Source organism: Bos javanicus, chromosome 25, assembly GCF_032452875.1.
Source record: "Bos javanicus breed banteng chromosome 25, ARS-OSU_banteng_1.0, whole genome shotgun sequence".
In the NCBI taxonomy this organism is placed as follows: Eukaryota; Metazoa; Chordata; class Mammalia; order Artiodactyla; family Bovidae; genus Bos; species Bos javanicus.
Window position 1 is genome coordinate 35794384 of NC_083892.1, and position 19705 is coordinate 35814088.

The 19705-nt window shown below is 56.9% G+C and overlaps 1 protein-coding gene across 2 annotated transcripts; it reads left to right on the forward strand.

The window, feature by feature from the left end:
* The first annotated feature begins 2949 nt into the window (after nucleotides 1–2949).
* On the forward strand, nucleotides 2950–19480 carry EPHB4 (EPH receptor B4). Of its 2 annotated transcripts, none has more exons than XM_061402054.1 (17): nucleotides 2950–3107; nucleotides 5661–5731; nucleotides 5975–6262; nucleotides 6988–7384; nucleotides 8668–8823; nucleotides 9005–9337; nucleotides 9664–9788; nucleotides 10451–10637; nucleotides 11601–11703; nucleotides 11925–11989; nucleotides 12102–12215; nucleotides 12332–12579; nucleotides 15555–15770; nucleotides 16067–16216; nucleotides 16643–16836; nucleotides 17038–17193; nucleotides 18402–19480. In XM_061402054.1, the coding sequence occupies exons 1-17, from the start codon at nucleotides 3056–3058 to the stop codon at nucleotides 18529–18531; spliced, it is 2985 nt and encodes a 994-aa protein (XP_061258038.1). In that variant the 5' UTR covers nucleotides 2950–3055; the 3' UTR covers nucleotides 18532–19480. The 2 variants fall into 2 exon arrangements, with proteins under 2 accessions (XP_061258038.1, XP_061258039.1); XM_061402055.1 differs by having other exon boundaries at nucleotides 2952–3107; nucleotides 10472–10637.
* The last annotated feature ends 225 nt before the right edge of the window (nucleotides 19481–19705 follow it).

Genomic DNA, 19705 nt, shown 5'->3' on the forward strand with positions numbered 1-19705 from the left:
AACTGTAACCATGTGGCTAGCAAAAGAAAACCCTACCAGCTGTTGAGGGTGGGGGTGCCCCACACAGGTCCTGCCACTGGCAGTATATTGATCATGGACAAGGAACAGGGGCAATAGCCTAATAGCCTAGTATCTGGGGTGGGAAAACAGTGAAGTACCCTAAGTGCCCTAATAATGAAGAAAGGTGGGCTTGAGACTTGAGGTCTATGGACCCAGTGCCATGGATACTCACCTGTGTAATTTAACTCGGTGGATACTGAATTAGCTTACCTCCAAAGTGGTTCTGGGTGGTTGGAAGCTGGAGGAAATGATCTCACACCCACAGAAGAGACCAAGCATGGTTTTTGAACATTTGAGTGTATCATCTCCACGGACGAGGGAAATAATGTGATTTCCACCAGAGCGTAGATCTTTGAGGTCAGGAGCCCTGTTTTACAAACAAATCTTGCAAGTAGCAGAGTGATCACTTGGCACATAGTAGATGTTCAATAAAGGTTTCATTTTATTCACTCTTTGATTGGTAAACACTGGTGACTCAGTGGTAAAGAATCCCCCTGCCAATGCAGGAGACTTGGTTTCTTTCTATCCCTGGGTCAGGAAGATCCCTGGAGAAGGAAATGGCAACCCACTCCAGTATTTTTGCCTAGAGAATCCCATGGACAGAGGACTGCAGTCCATGGGGTTGCAAAAGAATTGGACACAACACAGTGACTTAACAACAACAGGTATTAGGAACTGGATCACACGCTGTGCGATGAGGGCTGAGGACCCAGGACTGACTGTATTTTCTTCCCTGTGGCGCTCTGCTCCCTGTCGCTGAGGGAATCCTGGTGCTCAAGGGTCAGAAATACAGGGTTTGAATCTGTGATGGGCTGTTGCATCTCTTCACCCCTCTGACTCATTAGCCCGTCACTCCATCCAGCCTCATTTCTCGGGGCACCTGGGTTTCCTTTCCATTCAGGCCATGCACCCCCCCTCATCCACCCCCACCATGATGATGAACTGCCTCTCCCATCAAAGGAGAGGAGTTAGGCAACCAGGAGCCTGAGGGGGATTGAGGGCAGAGCCCAGGAGGAGACATACAAACATAACTTTTAGAGGCTGGAGAATCAGTGTAGACTGAGAGCAGAGTCAGAGGGTGTCGGGAGGAGATGGATACCCTGGAGGACAGGCTGAGTAAGAAGGGAGACAGGGCTTGGATTGTGGAGGGAGGAGGGAATTCCCAGCTCTGACCTGGTCTGCCTGGCTCCAGCCAAGCCGGCTGTTTCCTGCCCTCCGTGACCCCCCACCCCGGAGCAGGACCCAGGCAGGGCCACGAGGAAGGGCAGGGGTGTGGGGAGCAGCACTTGCAGCAGAAAGATAAGTGCGCTGGGACAAGAAGTCATTACAGGCCTGGCTGTCCTCACTGTGGGTTAGAGGGGCTTGGCAGCCCCTCAAACATCTAGGACTCCTCTCCCTCTCTCTTGGCTCCTGGGCTCCTCAAGACTCTGTCCCCCTTAATTGCCTTCTGAGTCTAAGCTCTTTCCTTCCAGCTCTTTTACTGGCTGACTCCTGCAGTACTGTCTTGATCTCCCTAAGACCCACCCCACGGGTGCCCAGACAGAACGGGGCTTGGGGGAGGAGCTGCTTTTCTGGGGCCCCCCTCTAGCTGATGAGATGGAGGGGGAATGGCCACGAGAGGAACGGCCCTCCCAGACATGTCGAGGGCCCTCAGGAGCCAGACAGGAAACAGCTTCAGGAAAGACAGCATCAGACCCGGCCTGAGTCCCAGGGGTCAAGGCTGAGGGCAACGCGGGAGCCCTCCTAAACGCGACGGTGGGAGAGTGAGGACCATGATTTGGGAATCTGGCCCTCCCTCTCTCGGATCCAAGTACTTTTTATTTACCCTTGCTTGCTCCCCATCTCAACCCAAATGACCCGTTCCTCCGCACGTTTTCAGAGCTAGGTTGTGCACATAGTAGGTCCCCAATACTTAATGTTTGTTGAATGACTGTGTGAACGTTCGCTCCACGGTTATCTAAGCTGAGATCGCTGCCTCGGGGCCCGCTGGGCCACCCCTCCGTCCTCAAAAGTTTCCCTCCAAACACGGTCCCCTACGCCAACTAGGGGGTGGTGGGCGAATCCAGGAGAAGAATCCGAAGTCCGCAGGAAGCATCCGACAGGGCTTCCCGTGTGCGGCCCTCCAGGCTGCTGGGTGCGATTCTCCGCTCCCTGGTGTCTGCTGGGCTCAGGCCTGCCCGGGACGGGGGCGGGGGCGGTGGGGTGCGGGGGGCGGGCATCCCTGGGCCCCGGGCCCGACACGCGCGGTCCGGGCCAGGGCGCACGGCCTCGGTGCAGGTCCGGGCGGTCCCCAGCTCCTCGCCCGCCGCCCCTCCCCCTTCTCCAAACTTTCTCCCAACTTCCCGACCTCCTCCGCTCTGCGCCCCGCTCCGCTTCCCTCATGAATTATTCAGCAGGCGCGCTCCAATCAGCGCGCCCCGGCCCCCCTCGCCAAGCCGCGGCTCGGGATGGGGGAGCTCCCCCCGCCCCCCGCGCGCCCCTCCCTCCCGGCCAGGCGCCGCCCGGCCCAGTCCCCAGCCCGGCCCAGCCTCAGCCCGCCCGGCCCGCGCCGCAGTCTCCCTCCCTCCCGCTTCGCTCCCCGCTCGGCTCTCACCCTCCCCGCCGGCGCGGAGCGCACTCGGCCCGGCGGCACGAGCAGCGCCACTCCAGGGAGGGGGGGAGACCGCGAGCGGCCGGCCCACCCCCAGCAGCCTTCTGGGGCGGGACCCCGAGGCCCCGGAGGGACCCCGACTCCAGCCACGTCTAGCTCTGCGCCCGCCCGGGCGGCCGCTGCCAGGACGCCCCCCGCCTTCTCGTCTGCGCGCGCGGCCGGGACGCGGGGCCACACCTGGGCGCCGCCACCCGGTGCCCGGCGCGCCCGCATGGGCCCGCGCTGAGGGCCCCGAGCGAGTCCCGCGCGCGGAGTTGGCGTCCACCCGCTCCGGCGGGGGTTCAGACCTGGGGGGGCTAGCGCCCCCCAAACTCGGATCGGATCCAACCAGAGTGAGGCGGCGCCATGGAGCTCCGGGCTCTGCTCTGCTGGGCTTCGCTTGCAGCCGCCCTAGAAGGTGAGTTCTCTTGGGGGCACCCCGGCCCTTCTGGGGCCCCCGAAGAAGGGCCTCGGAGTGGAAGGGCCGACCTCTCTCTCCCCCTAACCCGCTGCCCAGCTCCGAACGCTCCGGACCAATAGTGCTGGCGCGGGAGGGGGGCGGGGAGGAGGCGGCTCAGCGGGGAGTGGAGTTTTCTTTTGTTTGGGAAAGACTTGGAGTCGAGCTCCGTCCCGGGACGTGCCCCGGTCCCGGCTTCCCGAACAGTTAAACTCGCGTCTCCAGACGCCCTTGGCAGCCTTTCGTTTCTCCCGACTCCAACCTGCAGAGCTCTCTCCAGAGTTTCTGTCCCTCTTCCCACCTCCGCCAAACAGGAGGAAACATTTCTGGAGGAACAAGAGGACAGGCAGAACTTTGTGCTAGGCCATAAAACTCCGCCCGCCCCCCATTCCATAGCGTTCACACCTTGATCCTACAATTCCCTACACCGCCGTCGGGGATGGCCGCCTTCTGCACTCAAGTCTCCAAACCTCCCAATCTCTCCCCAATCCGCGGCCCCTGGAGCAGAGAGCCACCTACCCTGGCTTCCCCAGGCTGCACCCCAGCCCGTTAAATGCAGCGTAGACCCCAGCCCTTGCCCCAGTCCCACCAGAGTCCTTTTCTCTAACCCTAACCTGCCTCTTGTCCCCTGAACTCAGCCTGACTTATGTCTCCTAGGCTCTCTTAAATTTCTACTTTTTCTGCACCGTTGCAAATGTTACTTTATCCATGAGCCTCTGCCCTCCCCTCAACCTCTAGCGGGGAAGCAAGAGCCCTATAAACCCTCCTCCCACAGCCCTAATCTCCTTTCAATGAGTTGCCTCCTTCCCCTCCTTCCCTGCCTACAATCAAAGGGGTCTCTGGGGAGTGGGCCATGGGGGGCTGCTGAGAAGAAGGAATCAAAGGCAGTTGGAAATGCGTCTTCTCCAGGCTGGGCAGTGCTGCTCTGGACTGGGGATCAAAGGCAGGGTGTGGGGAAGAAGGGAGACTTGCTGGGCTCAGGGAGCCCGAGAAAGAACCAGAGGGAGAGAGAGGGAAGGCCAAGCAGAGAGAAAACCCACCAGGATGACGTGTGGTGAGAGAGAAAGAAAGATGCCAAGGGAACAGGGAGTAACTTTGAATTCCTGTTACCTAAGTGCTTGCCGAGCCCAAGGCCCGGTGCTATGTGCTTTCAGTTTTCACGGTCCCAACAACCCTGTGGTGGGAAGTATTGTTACCTCCCATTTTACAGGTGAGCAGACTGAGACAGGCGTTCAGTCTTTTATCTAAGGCCCTGTGCCCCAGTGAAGGTGAAAGAGGGGAGACAGAAAGCAGAGTGACAGTCAGAGAGATGGAGGTGGCCGGAGAGCGGGGGAGAGGTGAGAGGCAAGAGAAGTGACGGCTCCAAGAGAGGGAGGCAGGCAGGACCGCGATAGGATGAGAGAAACGGGAGCCGCTTGGAGCGCCCAGGACAGCCTGAAACAGACAGTGTGTAAATTGGAGACAGGAAAACACTCTCCAGTCTGGAACAATGGAGGGTGGAGACGGCTGCCTCTATCCACCCGCTTCCCAGAACCCGGGCATCCTGTCCCCAGCATGCCGGGCTGTCTCCTGCCACCCATGGGGGGCCCTGGGCCTCTCCTCGGGCTGGCCGGGCCTCCACCTGACCCCTGGCCCTCAGTGGACATCACCTGGTCTCTGGGAGGAGGCCGCCCCACCCACCTGCTCTCCTGTCTCTCCTATAGTCCGGGGAGGGGGGACCTGGGCCCAGGTGTGCTGCAGGCTCCTCCCAGCCAGACCTGTAGCGTCCCCCTCCCCACGTCTCCCAGGGGATTCCCCTCCCCTCCCTCCACCCTCCTCCTGTGCAGTTCTCCTAATCCCCACCTTCCTCCAGAACCCCACCCCTCCCCTCCCCCGACACCCCTCCCCCGAGGCCAGAGCCGAGCCAGGTGTGCTCACCCCCCCTACCCACACCCCTAAAATCCCCTCCCCTCTGCTTTCCCGTAACCAAATCCAGACATGAGGGCTCCCCAGACAGAGGCCGAGGGCAGGGAACCCCAGCGTCCTGGCCTCCAGGACCGGCCTCCGAGGACAGCTAGGCAGTGGGGAGGGGATGGGGGTCAGGGCTGGGGTGTTTGGTCTGAAGGATCGGAGGTGGCATCTTTGCATTTGGGGGAGGGACTGCAGAGGCGGAGGGAGACCCTGGTGGGAGGGGTGGCCTACCCCATGTCAGGTCGGGGTCAGGTCTGGGCTCGAGTTTGGCCCTTTCTGAGCTGTTCGCCCATTTTTCCACTTTCAGCAGCTGTGTCTTCCCTTCTCTGGGGTACAGCAGTTCACAGAGGCCTGGCCCTGGGAGTCCTGGGGGTCAGCTCCCTGCCTGCCAGCTGTTAGGGGCGGGGCTGGCGCTCAGAAAAGAGGCTTGAAACCTGGGGACGGGTGGGGGTGGGCAGAGGGCAGGGCAGGCTCCCCTCCTCGGCCTGTCTGTCTGTCTCAGCTCCCAGGTCTTCCTGTGTCTCTCCCAAGCTCCGACTGACTCTGTATGTGTGTCTGTCTCAGAGACTCTACTGAACACGAAATTGGAAACTGCCGATCTGAAGTGGGTGACATTCCCTCAGGCGGATGGGCAGGTAAGAGCTGGGGCTCAGGTAAGAGCTGGGGCTGGGGCTCGGGAGGAAAGCCAATGGGGGTGGGGGGCCACTGTGCTGCTGCTTCCCGTGCCATACACCCATCCCCCACATCTCAGCAGCCAGGGCAGGTGTCTTCTGAGCCCTCGCCCCCCAAGGGTCCCCCAGCCTCCCTCCTGGCTTCATGGCAAAGACCCTGCAACTAACCCTCCCCCACCAGCTCAGCAGCCCCCCTTCTCCCTGCAGTGGGAGGAGCTGAGCGGCCTGGACGAGGAGCAGCACAGCGTCCGGACCTACGAGGTGTGTGACATGCAGCGGGCCCCAGGCCTGGCCCACTGGCTGCGCACCGGCTGGGTCCCCCGCCGAGGGGCCGTCCACGTGTACGCCACGCTGCGCTTCACCATGCTGGAGTGCCTCTCCCTGCCGAGGGCCGGCCGCTCCTGCAAGGAGACCTTCACCGTCTTCTACTTCGAGAGCGACGCAGACACGGCCACGGCCCACACGCCAGCCTGGATGGAGAACCCCTACATCAAGGTACCCAGGCGCCCTGGGGTTTGGGGGGCTGGCCTGGGGGATGGAAGCAGGAGGCCCCCGGCTTGAGGAGGGAAGCGGGTGGTCTGCTAGGTGGAATGGCCAGTCTACTCCACTGGGCAAGTACACCTCGCCCCCCTCACCTCATTTTTTGGCTGGGTCAGCACATCTTGCAGGATCTTAGTTCCCCTGCCAGGAATTGAACGCATGCCCTTGTTAGTGAAAGTGTGAAGTGCTAACCAGTGAGTCGCCAGGGAATTCCCACCTCGCCCCTTCACAGCCTTTGCACCAGCTGATGCCTCAACCCTGGAGTGCCTTCTCTGTGCCTCTCCCACCCAGCTCCTACCTGTCTTGTGATTCCAGCTCTGGGGTCCCGCCTGCCATCGCACTCATTATACTTTTAACTTTTCATTGACTTTTCATCATTTCCTTCCTTTCTGTTTCCTCGGCACAGAGTCCGGGGCCTGGCCTAGAACAGGTGTTGATAAGTGTCTATAGGGTGAGTGAGTGCACAGCAAGGGGAGCCTGGACTCTTCATAGGAGCTTAACAAATGTTAATGGACAATGTTGGGGCCTGCAAGAAAGCGCACACTGGGAAGGGTGGAGAGAAGGTCCTGGAACAGGTGACTGAGCAGGTCACAGAGAGGGTGAGCCTGGGCAAAAGACAGTCCCACGGGCTCCTCGGGGAGTGGAAGACTGTGGCAGTGAGTCTCTTCCCGCCCTGGCAGGTGGACACGGTGGCTGCTGAGCACCTCACCCGGAAGCGCCCAGGGGCCGAGGCCACGGGGAAGGTGAATGTCAAGACGCTGCGTCTGGGCCCGCTCACCAAGGCCGGCTTCTACCTGGCCTTCCAGGACCAGGGCGCCTGCATGGCCCTGCTGTCCCTGCACCTCTTCTATAAGAAGTGCGCCCAGCAGACCGTGAACCTCACCTACTTCCCGGAGACTGTGCCTCGGGAGCTGGTGGTGCCCGTGGCCGGCAGCTGCGTGGCCGATGCCATGCCCGCCCCCGGCCCCAGCCCCAGCCTCTACTGCCGGGAAGACGGCCAGTGGGCCGAGCAGCCGGTCACGGGCTGCAGCTGCAATGCGGGGTTCGAGGCCGCTGAGGGGAACACCAAGTGCCGAGGTGAGGGGAGGAGGCCAGTACCCTGATCAGGGACCCGCTTCTCAAGATTTCCAGTTTGAACGTTCTTTGCTCTCCTGGGCACTCAGTTACTGGAGGGTGTGTTTTCCGGGCCCCCAGCACCGTTTTGAGCTCTCCATCACTTCCATGCTCTTGCTTCTGACTCCACGCAGTTGCTCTCTGGACCTAAGAGGCTCTCTTGGGCTAGGGGACCTTGTTGGACTCAGAGGCTTCGTGAACTCTAGTCCTATTCATTATGGTTTCCTCTAATTTACTGATACTGAATTCTCACTCACCTTGTTCTCAAGAGCAGAAGTTCTTAACCTGGGTTTTGTGGATAGGACAAGGGAATCTGTGAACTTTGATGGAAGAAAAAAAAAAAAGATGGCTTTTCCTTTTCACTCATCTCTACCTGAAACTGGTCACTCCTTTTATGGAGTGTCAGTCACAGCCCAGCGGAGCAAGACCTGAGATTTGGGCCCCGTTCAAATGCTGGGGGGTTTCACAGCTCAATGGAGATGATTTGCAAGAAGGGCAAAATGTTGTTTTCCTTCTCTGTGACTTCACAATTCCGTTGGCTATCAGTCCTGCCACTGTATCTCATTAATACAGAAACACACCCTTTGCCATGTTGTAAACTTTTCTTCCTGTATTTTTTTTTCCAAGTATCTTTATTCTTATGTGTGTGTGTGCTTAGTCACTCAGTTGTATATGACTCTTTGCGACCCCATGGACTATAGCCCATCAGGCTCTTCTATCCATGGAATTCTCCAGGCCAGAATACTGGAGTCGGTTGCCATTCCCTTCTCCACCTGTTTTGATCGTTGTATTTTCACTTACTTGGTTTTATTGGTAATCTGTATATTTTATGGTGTATGTTTAAAATCATTATTCTGAGCAAGGGTCTTGAGTTTCACCAGGCTGCCACGGAGTAGTGAGGGGTGTACACCAGGGTTCAGACCCTTGATCTGGAGGAAAGTCTTCTCCTCTTACAGGCTAGGTTTCTGAGCTCCTCACTCCCTGCTCCCCTCTTGGCACTTCATGCAACTTGATTTTATTTTTTTGGCCACACTGTGTGGCATGTGGGACCCTTATTCCCTGACCAGGGATTGAACTTGCACTCCCTGCGGTGGGAGCTCAGAGTCTTAATCAAAGGACCGCCAGGGAAGTCCCTCATGCACCTTTAATAACCACTGAATGTCATTTTTTTCCCCCGGATCTCCACCCCCAACCCCACCGCTGAATGTCTTTGATGCGAGTTCTGATGGACACTTTCTCTCTCTCAGCCTGTGCTCAGGGCACCTTCAAGCCCCTGTCCGGGGAGGGGTCCTGCCAGCCGTGCCCAGCCAACAGCCACTCTAACGCCATTGGCTCGTCCATCTGCCAGTGTCGCATCGGGTACTTCCGGGCCAGCACAGACCCCCGAAGTGCGCCCTGTACCAGTAAGTGGCCAGCGACCCCTGGGGTAGACCCCTCACCCCAGCCCCCATCCTCCCATGCCTTCCTCCTCTTGACCCTGGCCTGGTGCGTGGCCAACGCAAGATGTCAGTGTGGCTGCCCATCTGTCCCCACTGCCCATGCCCAGCCATTTCAGCCTCTGCCTGACACCCTGGTCTCCCGCAGCACCCCCGTCAGCCCCGAGAAGCGTGGTTCCCCGCCTGAACGGCTCCGCCCTGCGCTTGGAGTGGAGTGCGCCCCTCGAGTCAGGCGGCCGGGAGGACCTCACTTACGCGCTCCGCTGCCGGGAGTGCCGGCCCGGTGGGTCCTGCACGCCCTGCGGGGGAGACCTGACCTTCGACCCCGGCCCCCGGGACCTGGTGGAGCCCTGGGTGGCGATTCGCGGTCTGCGTCCTGACGTCACCTATACGTTTGAGGTCACCGCCTTGAATGGGGTGTCCTCCTTGGCCAGTGGGCCGGTCCCGTTTGAGGCTGTGAATGTCACCACGGACCGCGAGGGTGAGACTGGGGACTAGGGGCAGCCTGTGGTTGGATGGGAGAGGCCAGCGAGGAGGGTGGACAGTCTGAAGGCCTGAGGCAGGGAAAAGGCAGCAGCTGGGGAGTGGAGTTCCCAGGAAATACACTGGGTTAAGGCCTTTGGGGCAGGAGGCAGAAAGAGAGTGTTAAGTAGATGCAAAGGCGGGCTCCGGAGTCCAGAGAGAGCCGGGAGGAAATCCCGAAACAGCTGGAGGACCCAGACAAGTGTGGCCAGCAGAGGGAGAGCCAAGGAAGATAGGGGCCAGACCTGCTCCGCTCCAGGGCCCCAACGCGTCTCTCTCTCACAGTGCCACCCCCCGTGTCTGACATCCGGGTGACTCGGTCATCACCCAGCAGCTTGAGCCTGGCATGGGCCGTTCCCCGGGCGCCCAGCGGGGCAGTGCTGGACTACGAGGTCAAGTACCACGAGAAGGTGAGAACCAGGCCCGCCCTGGGGGGTTGCAGTGGGCAGTGCGACCTGCTCCAGGGGCCGGGACACCTGAATGGTAGGCATCTGCCATGTATCAGCTGAATGATCTTGTGTCAGCCTCTTGGCCTCTCTGAGCTTCGTGTCTTCCTTATAAAGCTCTTAGGAAAAAAATTTCCTGGTGGTCCAGTGGTTAGGACTCCATACTTCCCTGGTCAAGGAACTAAGATCTTGCATGGCAAGCAGGATGGCCCTCCCCTCCCCACAAAATGCTTTAGGTAATAGAACCTACCCACAGAATGGCTACCAAGACTAAACAATATAATTCATGCAATACACACAGCTCAGTGCATACATAGTGAAAGTCACTCAGTCGTGTCCGACTCTTAGTAACCCCATGGACTATACAGTCTGTGGAATTCTCCAGGCCAGAATAGGTAGCCTTTCCTTTCTCCAGGGGATCTTCCCAACCCAGGGATCGAACCCGGGTCTCCCGCATTGCAGGCGGATTCTTTACCAACTGCGCCACAAGGGAAGCCCCAGTGCATACATAACTGAGCACAAAGGCCTCACCTGTCTCACAACAGGGTGGAGATGCTAGTGATGGAGGCCCAGGGCAGGGGAGGTGGGAAGAGCCACGGAATCTGGGGGCCCTGGCTTACGGCCAGCCCCTCTCTCCTCCGGAACAGGGCGCTGAGGGCCCCAGCAGCGTGCGGTTCCTGAAGACGTCGGAGAACCGGGCAGAGCTGCGGGGACTGAAGCGGGGAGCCAGCTACCTGGTCCAGGTGCGGGCACGCTCCGAGGCCGGCTACGGGCCCTTTGGCCAGGAGCACCACAGCCAGACCCAGCTGGACGGTGAGTCTGGGGGGCAGGACGTGCCTGGGGTTGGCTGTCCCCCCCAGGGCAAGGAGGCCTTGGCTCTCTGGACCCCCAAAGTCACGTCCCTCTTGCTTCTCTTTCCACCACGAGGCATTCTGGCCTGGTGATGGGACACAGAAACCGAATCCAACAGCTGGGTGTGAAGGCCCACTCAGCAGCTTTCCAGCTATGTGACCTTTAGCAAAAACTTGACCCCTGAGCCCCAGCTCTCTCATCCAACACTTGGAAGTAGGAGGCCTCTCTCCCAGGGCTCCAAGGATTAAATGAGGTGACACTTTGATAGTTTTTATATGCTGGCCCAAGGGGTTTTGTCCTAAACCTTTTAATTTTTTTTACAGTTTTATTGGGATATGATTCATCTACCTTATGATTCACCCATTTAAAATGTATAATTCATTGGCTTGTAATACATTCACAGAGTTGTGCAACCATGCCCATAATTAATTTTAGAACATTTCAGCACCTCAGAAAGACACATATACCCCTTCTATTACCTCTCAGCCCCCAGCAAACACTCATCTACCTTTTTTGTGTCTAGATTCGTCCATTCTGAATCTTTCATACACATGTTGTCACACGATACAGTCTTGTGACTGGCTGCTGCTTCTCTCACGTGGCATAATGTTTTCTAGGTTCAGCCATATTGTAGAATATATCAGGACTTCATTCCTCTTTGTAGCTGAAAAATACTCTGTTGAGTGGCTGTCCCATTTTTCTTTATCCATTCATCTGTTGATGGACGTTTAGGTTGTTTCCACCTTTTCATATTTAGCCTTAGGTACCTCCTATTCAAGTGGGACTTCTTTTGTGGTCACCAGTATTTATGACAGAACAGAATCAAACCCACTCAGGCCGGGAAACTTCTTCCCTGGCCCTGAGGGACTTGAGTGGAGCCCACGGGCCCTCAGGGTCTCCCTGATCTCAGTTCTTCTCCTCCAGAGAATGAGACCTGGAGGGAGCAGCTGGCCCTGATTGCAGGCACCGCGGTCGTGGGTGTGGTGCTAGTGTTCGTGGTCATCGTCATCGCAGTTCTCTGCCTCAGGTGAGCGACCTGGGCACCTGGAGACCCTGATGAAACCCCCTGGGGCTGGCCGCCCACCCTCTTGCTCCAGGTCGAGGCTCCCTGGATGTCCAGGGAACCTACCTGCTTTCACTTGGAATCCTCTCTGACTCCTGCTTCTCTCTTCCCATCCATTCCCTCTGGAACTCAGTTCCCTCTGGGACATGTGACTCAGTTTACCTTTTCTGTCCCATCCACTCCAGGAAGCAGAGCAACGGGAGAGAAGCTGAGTACTCAGACAAACACGCCCAGTATCTCATTGGGCACGGTGGGTATACCCTTCCTGAAGGATTCGGGGCTGGGGCAAGAGCTGTGAGCCCACGGCATCTGAGTGCAATGGGAGTCACCTCTTGGCTAACAGGCCCCATGCGATTCCCCAGGTACTAAGGTCTACATTGACCCCTTCACTTACGAAGACCCTAATGAGGCTGTCAGGGAGTTTGCAAAAGAGATCGATGTCTCCTATGTCAAGATTGAAGAGGTGATTGGTGCAGGTGAGTGGAAAACGCCTGGGTGCCAGGGAGGAGAGTGGAGTTGGTGGTGGGGTGGACGGCAGGGCCAGCCAGATCCCCCGGGAGAGGAGAGCTGACCCGAAGCGTCCTTCCTGAAGGCGAGTTTGGTGAGGTGTGCCGGGGGCGCCTCAAGGCCCCTGGGAAGAAGGAGAGCTGCGTAGCCATCAAGACCCTGAAGGGCGGCTACACGGAGCGGCAGCGGCGGGAGTTCCTGAGTGAGGCCTCCATCATGGGCCAGTTCGAGCACCCCAATATCATCCGCCTGGAGGGCGTGGTCACCAACAGCGTGCCCGTCATGATCCTCACCGAGTTCATGGAGAACGGTGCCCTGGACTCCTTCCTGCGGGTGAGCCCCCCCCCACAACACCCCAGTCCACCCTGCCCTCCCCCAGCACAGCCCAGGACAGACGGTGGGCCCCGTGTTGCTGCCTCTGCGCCATTCATCCTCCGCCAGGGAAGGCTGAGTCCTGGGACTGGTCTCCCTGTGGGGCCGGCAGACCCCAGGATCTGGAGGGGCTGTCATCTATCTTTGTGACAAATATTTACTGAGCATCTCCTTGTGCACCCGCCACTGTCCGGGGCCTCGGGAATTCGACCCTGAACATCTCTGGTCTTGGCGAGCTGCTGGTACAATGTGGAAGACTGAAAGTTAACAAGTATGAACAAGCTTTTATAGAAAGCAAACAAAATTTCACATGTGAAAAAAAATTAAACAGGCTTATAGAAATGAGAGGAAAGAGCTCATTTTTGCTACTTGAACAAAATTGTATGAAGTTTTATTATTTTTTTTCAACTTTACTAGGCATCTTTAAAAAAAAAAAACAAAAAAAAAACACTTTTTTTTTTTTGGCTGCACCACACGGCTTGTGGCACTTCCCTGATCAGGGATCAAACCTGTGCTCCCTGCAGGGGAAGTGCGGAGTCTTAACCACTAGACCACCAGGGAAGTCCCCGAAAGGTTTTTCTACAGAGCAAAGCAATGTTGCATTTAACAGAATGACAACAACTCCCTGGTATCACTAATGCCTGTGTGATACTCATATTTCTCCAGTTGTCCCCAACATGTCGCAGCATCCAGTTCAGGATCAAGCATTGCACTGGCAGTTATTGTTTTGAGTCTTTTTACATCCCAGGACAGTCCTTTGTCTTTCTGATACTCTCAAGGGCTGGGCCACTTGTCCATTCAAATGTCTTTTCTAGATTGATTGGATTCTTCCTCGCGGGGTCATTTAGCTTGTTTCTCTGTGTTTCCCATAAGGGAAGCTGTATCTAACACTGTGATAAGTTCAGAATTCTACGTCTGTGGCCAGCCTCCATCAGGCGGTGCGGTGTGCTTCCCACGGTACTGCATTGGGAAACACAGGCTGCCCGGCTCCCATCACGAGGGATGCTGCGGCACACACTGGGGCAGTGCCTTGTGGATGCTGGAGTTTGTTCCATTGTCTGGTTGCAGGAGAGGGAAGGGGGTCTGTCTTAGAAGAGGTGGCATCTGGGTAGATGAGAAAGCCAGCCGTGAGAAGATGGGGGCAGGGGGAAGCATACTGGGGACTGAAGAGCCCCCCAGGGTATACGGGATCTGGTGCGTTCAAGAAGCAGAAAGGCTGGTGAAGCTGAACCAGGTCAGCAGAGGAGCAATGGTGGATCACCTCGTAGTTGGCGGCTGGGTCTCGTGGTCTTAGAACTGGGGGTGTGATTAGAAGTCCAAAAGAGGAAGCTTTGGGGAGGATATCAGCAGGAGTGACAGTCGCTCAGTCGTGTATGACTCTTTGCGACCCCAAGGACTGTAGCCTGCCATGGAATTTTCCTCTGGCATGAGGAGGCAGAGAAGGACAGCCTCCTCTGTCCATGGAATTTTCCAGGCATGAATACTGGAGTGGGTTGCCTATCCCTTTTCCAGGGGATCTTCCCAGTCCAGGGATTGAACCCAGGTTTCCCGCATTGCAGGCGGATTCTTTACTGCTGAGCCACCAGGGAAGCCTGCCGATGAGGAGACTGGCAGTCACTCAGGCCGTGGGGGGTGCAGTGGGTGTGGAGAAGCAGTTGGGTTTGGGGTGTGTTTTGGAGGCATAGCAGGCAGAACTTGCTGATGGATCGTAGGCTGTGAACAGGGGAGAGAGAGGAATCGTGGAGACTCCGAGGTCTCTACCCTGAGTGCCTGGGAGTGCAGGCGCAGGCTTGGAGGATGGGTTCAGAGTTCAGTTTCTGGACTCAGCGTTGCTGGCCCTGCAGGGCTGCCAAGAATCCCCTGCGTGCTAGCTGAACCCAGAGGATGGACTTAGTTAACCATTTGTGACTGGCAGGCTTACCTGGTGAGAGCAGACTCTATGAAGGTGAAGGTCGGGCTTTAGACCTTGGCTTTGGTGCTGCGGTTACCGAGCACACCCGACTCCTCACCATTCTCTTGCATCCTATATACAGTAGGTCCAAGAGGGCTGAGCGAGAGTGTGGCTGGATCAGTGCCAAGGCACACCTCTCCACCTGGAGACAGGTGTCTTCAGAGCACACTCGTAACTGTCATCGCTCCGTTGCTGTCAAATAAAAAGAACACGTTAGATCCAAACCATTTGCCTAATATTTCCTGGATCGAATGCACTGTACTAGGTTAAATGGAAGAAAGTATAATCTTATTTAAATTTTCATTTTTATTATTTTTTTAACACCAAAACATTTTGTATTGGGGTATAGCCGATTAACAGTGTTGTGATAGTTTCGGGTAAACAGCAAAGGTACTCAGCCATACATATACACGTACCCATTCTCCCCCAAACCGCCCTCCCATCCAGGCTGGCACGTAACATTGAGCAGAGTTCCATGTGCTATATAGTAGGTTCCCGGCTCCTTATAGTCTAATTACAAGAGACTTGAGTGCATGTATTTGAAACAGGAACAGTTATAAGCATTATGTCACGATACTGCAGAAAAGACTGAGAGGACTCAAGAGTGAAAGAAAGCAGAAGGGGTTTACCTAGGATGTTGGCAGGCCTGCCCTACAGGTGGGCGTGAGATGGGTCTGGAAGGGATAAATACGGTTTATTTTTTAATGTATTTGTTTTTATTGATTTATTTGGCTGTGCCAGGTCTGTGGCAGGCAGGATCTTTGCTCTTGGTTGCAGTTTTCAGAATCTTCAGTTGCAGCATGCAAACCCCTAGCTGTGGCTTTTGGGATCTTAGTTCCCCGACCAGGGATTGAAACCCAGGCCCTCTGTATTGGGAGTGCAGAGTCTCAGCCACTGGAGCACCGGGGAAGTCCCATAAATATAGTTTAGAATGTCGGGGAAAGAGGAGCGCCCTAACTGCGACCCCCACCGTGTCCATCTCCAGCTGAACGACGGCCAGTTCACCGTGATCCAGCTCGTGGGCATGCTACGGGGCATCGCCTCGGGCATGCGCTACCTCGCCGAGATGAGCTATGTCCACCGAGACCTGGCTGCCCGCAACATCCTGGTCAACAGCAACCTCGTCTGCAAGGTCTCAGACTTTGGCCTCTCCCGATTCCTGGAGGAGAACTCCTCCGACCCCACCTACACGAGCTCTCTGGTGAGGCTGGGGGACAACCATGTGATCTAGGTTCTTAGGGCCGGGTTGGAAAGGTGGGAGGCTGAGGGACTGACAGCTCTGGTCCAGGCCAGGATGTAGGAGCAGACCTACATTGTGGCGGACGTGGGGGCTGGGGGATCAGCTTAAGGAACCGGCTGCTAGGAGTCTGGGAAAAGAACAGAGTTGGGGAGCTGGCCATTTGGGGCGCCGAAAGAAAGGAGGCCTAAGCTGGGGGAGATGCAGAATGCCTGAGTCCTGGGGGTCCCTCAGCTCACCTTGTCCTCCCCCGTCTTTAGGGAGGAAAGATTCCCATCCGCTGGACAGCCCCCGAGGCCATTGCCTTCCGGAAGTTCACATCGGCCAGTGATGCCTGGAGCTACGGAATTGTCATGTGGGAGGTCATGTCATTTGGGGAGCGGCCATACTGGGATATGAGCAATCAGGATGTAAGTATCCTGTGGTCCCACCAACCTGCCCTGGAATGTCTTGGCTCTTGGGATGTGGGGCGGTGGGGTGGCAGGGGATCCTTCTTAGAGAGCTCATCACTGTTGGGTCCTTGAGGTGGTGAGAGTGGCATGGTGAGGAGGTGATCTGTGTTTAGAGTTTGATAACAGCTCATCTGGTCACAGACGGAGGCAGAGATGGAAGGCAGGCTTGGGAGGTTACATGTCTGGATCATAGCTCAAGAGCTTCTAGGACACTGAGCCATAGCCAGCCTGGGCCCTGGCAGGGAGGGCCACCCCTAGGTTAGCCCTTCTGGCCTGCAGCACCCATCCCGGCGTCTGTTAAGTCACCACTTCAGTGGGGTCCTTCGGCAGCTTCATTTTCCCCTTGACTCCCTCACCCAGTGCGTCTTCCACCCATCATTCCAGGTGATCAACGCCATTGAACAGGACTACCGGTTGCCCCCGCCCCCAGACTGCCCCACCTCCCTGCATCAGCTCATGCTGGACTGTTGGCAGAAAGACCGGAATGCGCGGCCCCGCTTCCCCCAGGTGGTCAGCGCCCTCGACAAGATGATCCGGAACCCTGCCAGCCTCAAAATCGTGGCCCGGGAGAACGGCGGGTGAGGACCCCAGAGGATGGGCCCTCTTTCCTGCTCTGTGCCACCCTGAGAACCTCGCTTCCTCCCCTCCGCCACCCCAGAAGTATCGGTCCTTTCGGTGGTATGTGGGCTGTGCCCTTCCGCCTCTCCAGGCCTGGGCTCTGCGTCCTCACCCTGACACACGCTGTTGCTAAGGGTATCCTCCCCATCCTTGCCCCCCAGGGCCTCGCACCCCCTCCTGGATCAGCGGCAGCCTCACTACTCAGCTTTTGGCTCCGTGGGGGAGTGGCTTCGAGCCATCAAGATGGGAAGATACGAAGAAAGCTTTGCAGCTGCTGGGTTTGGCTCCTTTGAGCTGGTCAGCCAGATCTCCACTGAGTAAGTCATGGTGGGAGCTGGGGACCGGGAGGGCGGTGGTGAGGGCCAAGCAACCAGGAGGGTGGAATCTGGGTGACCACAGTCAGGCCCACAGTTTGAGCAGGGGCCTTTGAGGTCAACTTCTGGTGCCCATTCTAGAGCCCCTCCCCCCGCAAACAGTAACAGCTGCAGGGACTGAGAGCTCGGGAATCTTCCAGGTCAGCTGTGCCTGCCTCACCCCCTTGCACCACCTCGGCCGTGGGCCATCTCGCTCCCGCCTTGAAATCTATATCTATCTTTGTGCATCTATCTACATTCCAGACCCTGCTCTCACATTAACAACGTGTCAACTCTGGATGTTTTCCCACCCATAAAAGGAGAAGATTGGCCTGGGTTTTGGAAATCCTTTCCAGCTTTAATGTTAAATGGTTTTACAATTCCAGTGCCTTCCAAATACTGCTTTCCCCTAGTTGGCCTCTCCCTGGTCCTTCTTTCCACCTTTACATTCCTGTCCCAAGGACTCCTCTCACCCTGGGTTGGAATCACAGAAATAGGACTAGAAATCCAGACACAGAGGGTCCAAGAGGCCCTTTCCTTGGGAAGCCCGTCTTGTCCCAGCAGGTCTGGGCCCCTCCTGACTGGCTTGAGCCTTCCCTTGACACGGGTTCACTGACATGGGTTCTTGCCTTCCACTTCTCATCGCTTCTTTCTTACCTCAGCCTCCCTGCATCAGGACGGGGGCTGGGAGCAGTCTGTTTGTGTCCTCTCTCTCGCCCATTCCTTTCTCCACCCACCCAGCTCCTCTCTTTCTCCTTCCGATTTTTCCTTTTGATTTCTTTGTCCGGAAGACTTTTCCTTCTGACTTCTTTGTCCTCTGAAGCATTCTTTCGCCAACCTCATTTTATGGGCTTTTCTCTCCCTTTCGTTCCTCCTCTTCCCTGATTCTCTGCCTTTCCTTCTAGTTTCAGCATCCAGGGCGAAGCCCTCCACCCCTTGTTTCTCTATCCCTGCGGGTACCTAGCCTCGCCCCCTACTGCGGCTGCGCGCAGAACTGTGGTGTGCGCCTAAATCGGCCCCCACCCCCGGAAACTGCCCGACAACTGTTGACGTCTACCCGCTTCTCCGCTGGCCATTCTGATTGGCTGGCACGACCGAGGCGGGGACGGGTTTTTGAAGGAGAGATGTCCTGGGAGCTTAGTGGTCTCACCTAGCTGTTGATTCTTCCGCAGGGACCTGCTCCGAATCGGAGTCACTCTGGCGGGACACCAGAAGAAAATCCTGGCCAGTGTCCAGCACATGAAATCCCAGGCCAAGCCTGGAGCCCCAGGCGGGTCGGGAGCACCGGCCCCCCAGTACTGAACTGCATCTGTACGCCTGGCTCCGTAGCTCTAGAGCGGCAGGGACTCCAGCGCCCGGGGATCCCTTTCTTCCTGGGGCAGAGTCGGGTAGGGGGGACTCAAGAGGCTCCCACCCCACGCCCCACTGACTGGATTGCACTTTGAACCCATGGGGGTGGGGAGCTGGCAGTTTGGAGAGAGGATTTGGGGATTCTGCAGTGTGGAATCATAACGCTCCCCCCGGGGGGTGGGGGGGACCCCAAACCGAGGGCGCAGGAGCCTTTCCCTCAGGATTGGGTGTGACCGGAGGAAAAGGAGTCCCCGGAGTCTGCCAACATCCCAGGGCTAGTTGGGCACGATCTCCACAGCCTCCCTTGGATCCCCAATTAGGGCCCCCAGGTGCCCCTCCTCACCTTGAAGGGTAGCAGCCCTGCAGACCAAAGAGAAGGGAGGACTAGCCTGCGAGCTCGGGAGGCGAGAAGGGGCATCATGGCCCAGTGACGAAATCATTGGACTTGGATGTCCCAACCTTGCTGCTGTCTCCGCCGAACTCAGTTTTCCCTTGTAAATACCCCTCCCCCATCTGCTGCCTTCATATTGAAGGTTTTTGAGTTTTAATTTTTTGTTTTTGGTCTTATTTTTCCTTTTTTTTTTTTTTTTTCAGTTTTTGTTGTTTTCTACAGTCCTTGTCATAACTTTTTGTGTTAGAGGGGACCTGTTTCATTATTGCCTCTTTGGCCCAAGTGGAAACAGGGACCCGTCATTGTGTCTTGTTTCCAGAACAGTGCCTTGGTCACGCCACAACCCCCCGACATTTCCCTGCCCCCCAAGTACCCCCAAACTGTGTCCATGAGGGGGTGTCGGGCGGGGGGAAGTGCTGGAAAGCAGAGACAGACACCGGTGCTTGGAGGGGTTCTTAAATTATATTTAAAACGATTGTTTTGTATAAATAAAAGAAAATGGGAAGTGTCTTCACTCTGGGGATGATTAGGAGTGGGAGGGAGGTGATGCAATAGACTTCTGTAGAGGGGGGCTCTGGTATGGAGGGGCTTTTGAGCCAGGCTGACTGAGGGGTCAGAGGTGTGTAGATAGGGCTGTGGCAGGGGTGGGGGCTGGGTGCTTGGTTCCCAGCCCCAGGGTGTGTTTGAGGTGGTGGGGTGGGGGCACTGGAGATGAGTCATTGGCAGCTGCTTCTA

What these genes read in the sequence shown, in the direction of transcription:
- EPHB4 (XM_061402054.1), top strand. Translation starts at nt 3,056, where the DNA reads ATGGAGCTCCGGGCTCTGCTCTGCTGGGCTTCGCTTGCAGCCGCCCTA. An exon ending in TCCCTCAGGCGGATGGGCAG is followed by an intron (nt 5,732 to 5,974) that starts GTAAGAGCTGGG and finishes TTCTCCCTGCAG; the next exon opens with TGGGAGGAGCTGAGCGGCCT. An exon ending in GTGGCCCGGGAGAACGGCGG is followed by an intron (nt 16,837 to 17,037) that starts GTGAGGACCCCA and finishes CTTGCCCCCCAG; the next exon opens with GGCCTCGCACCCCCTCCTGG.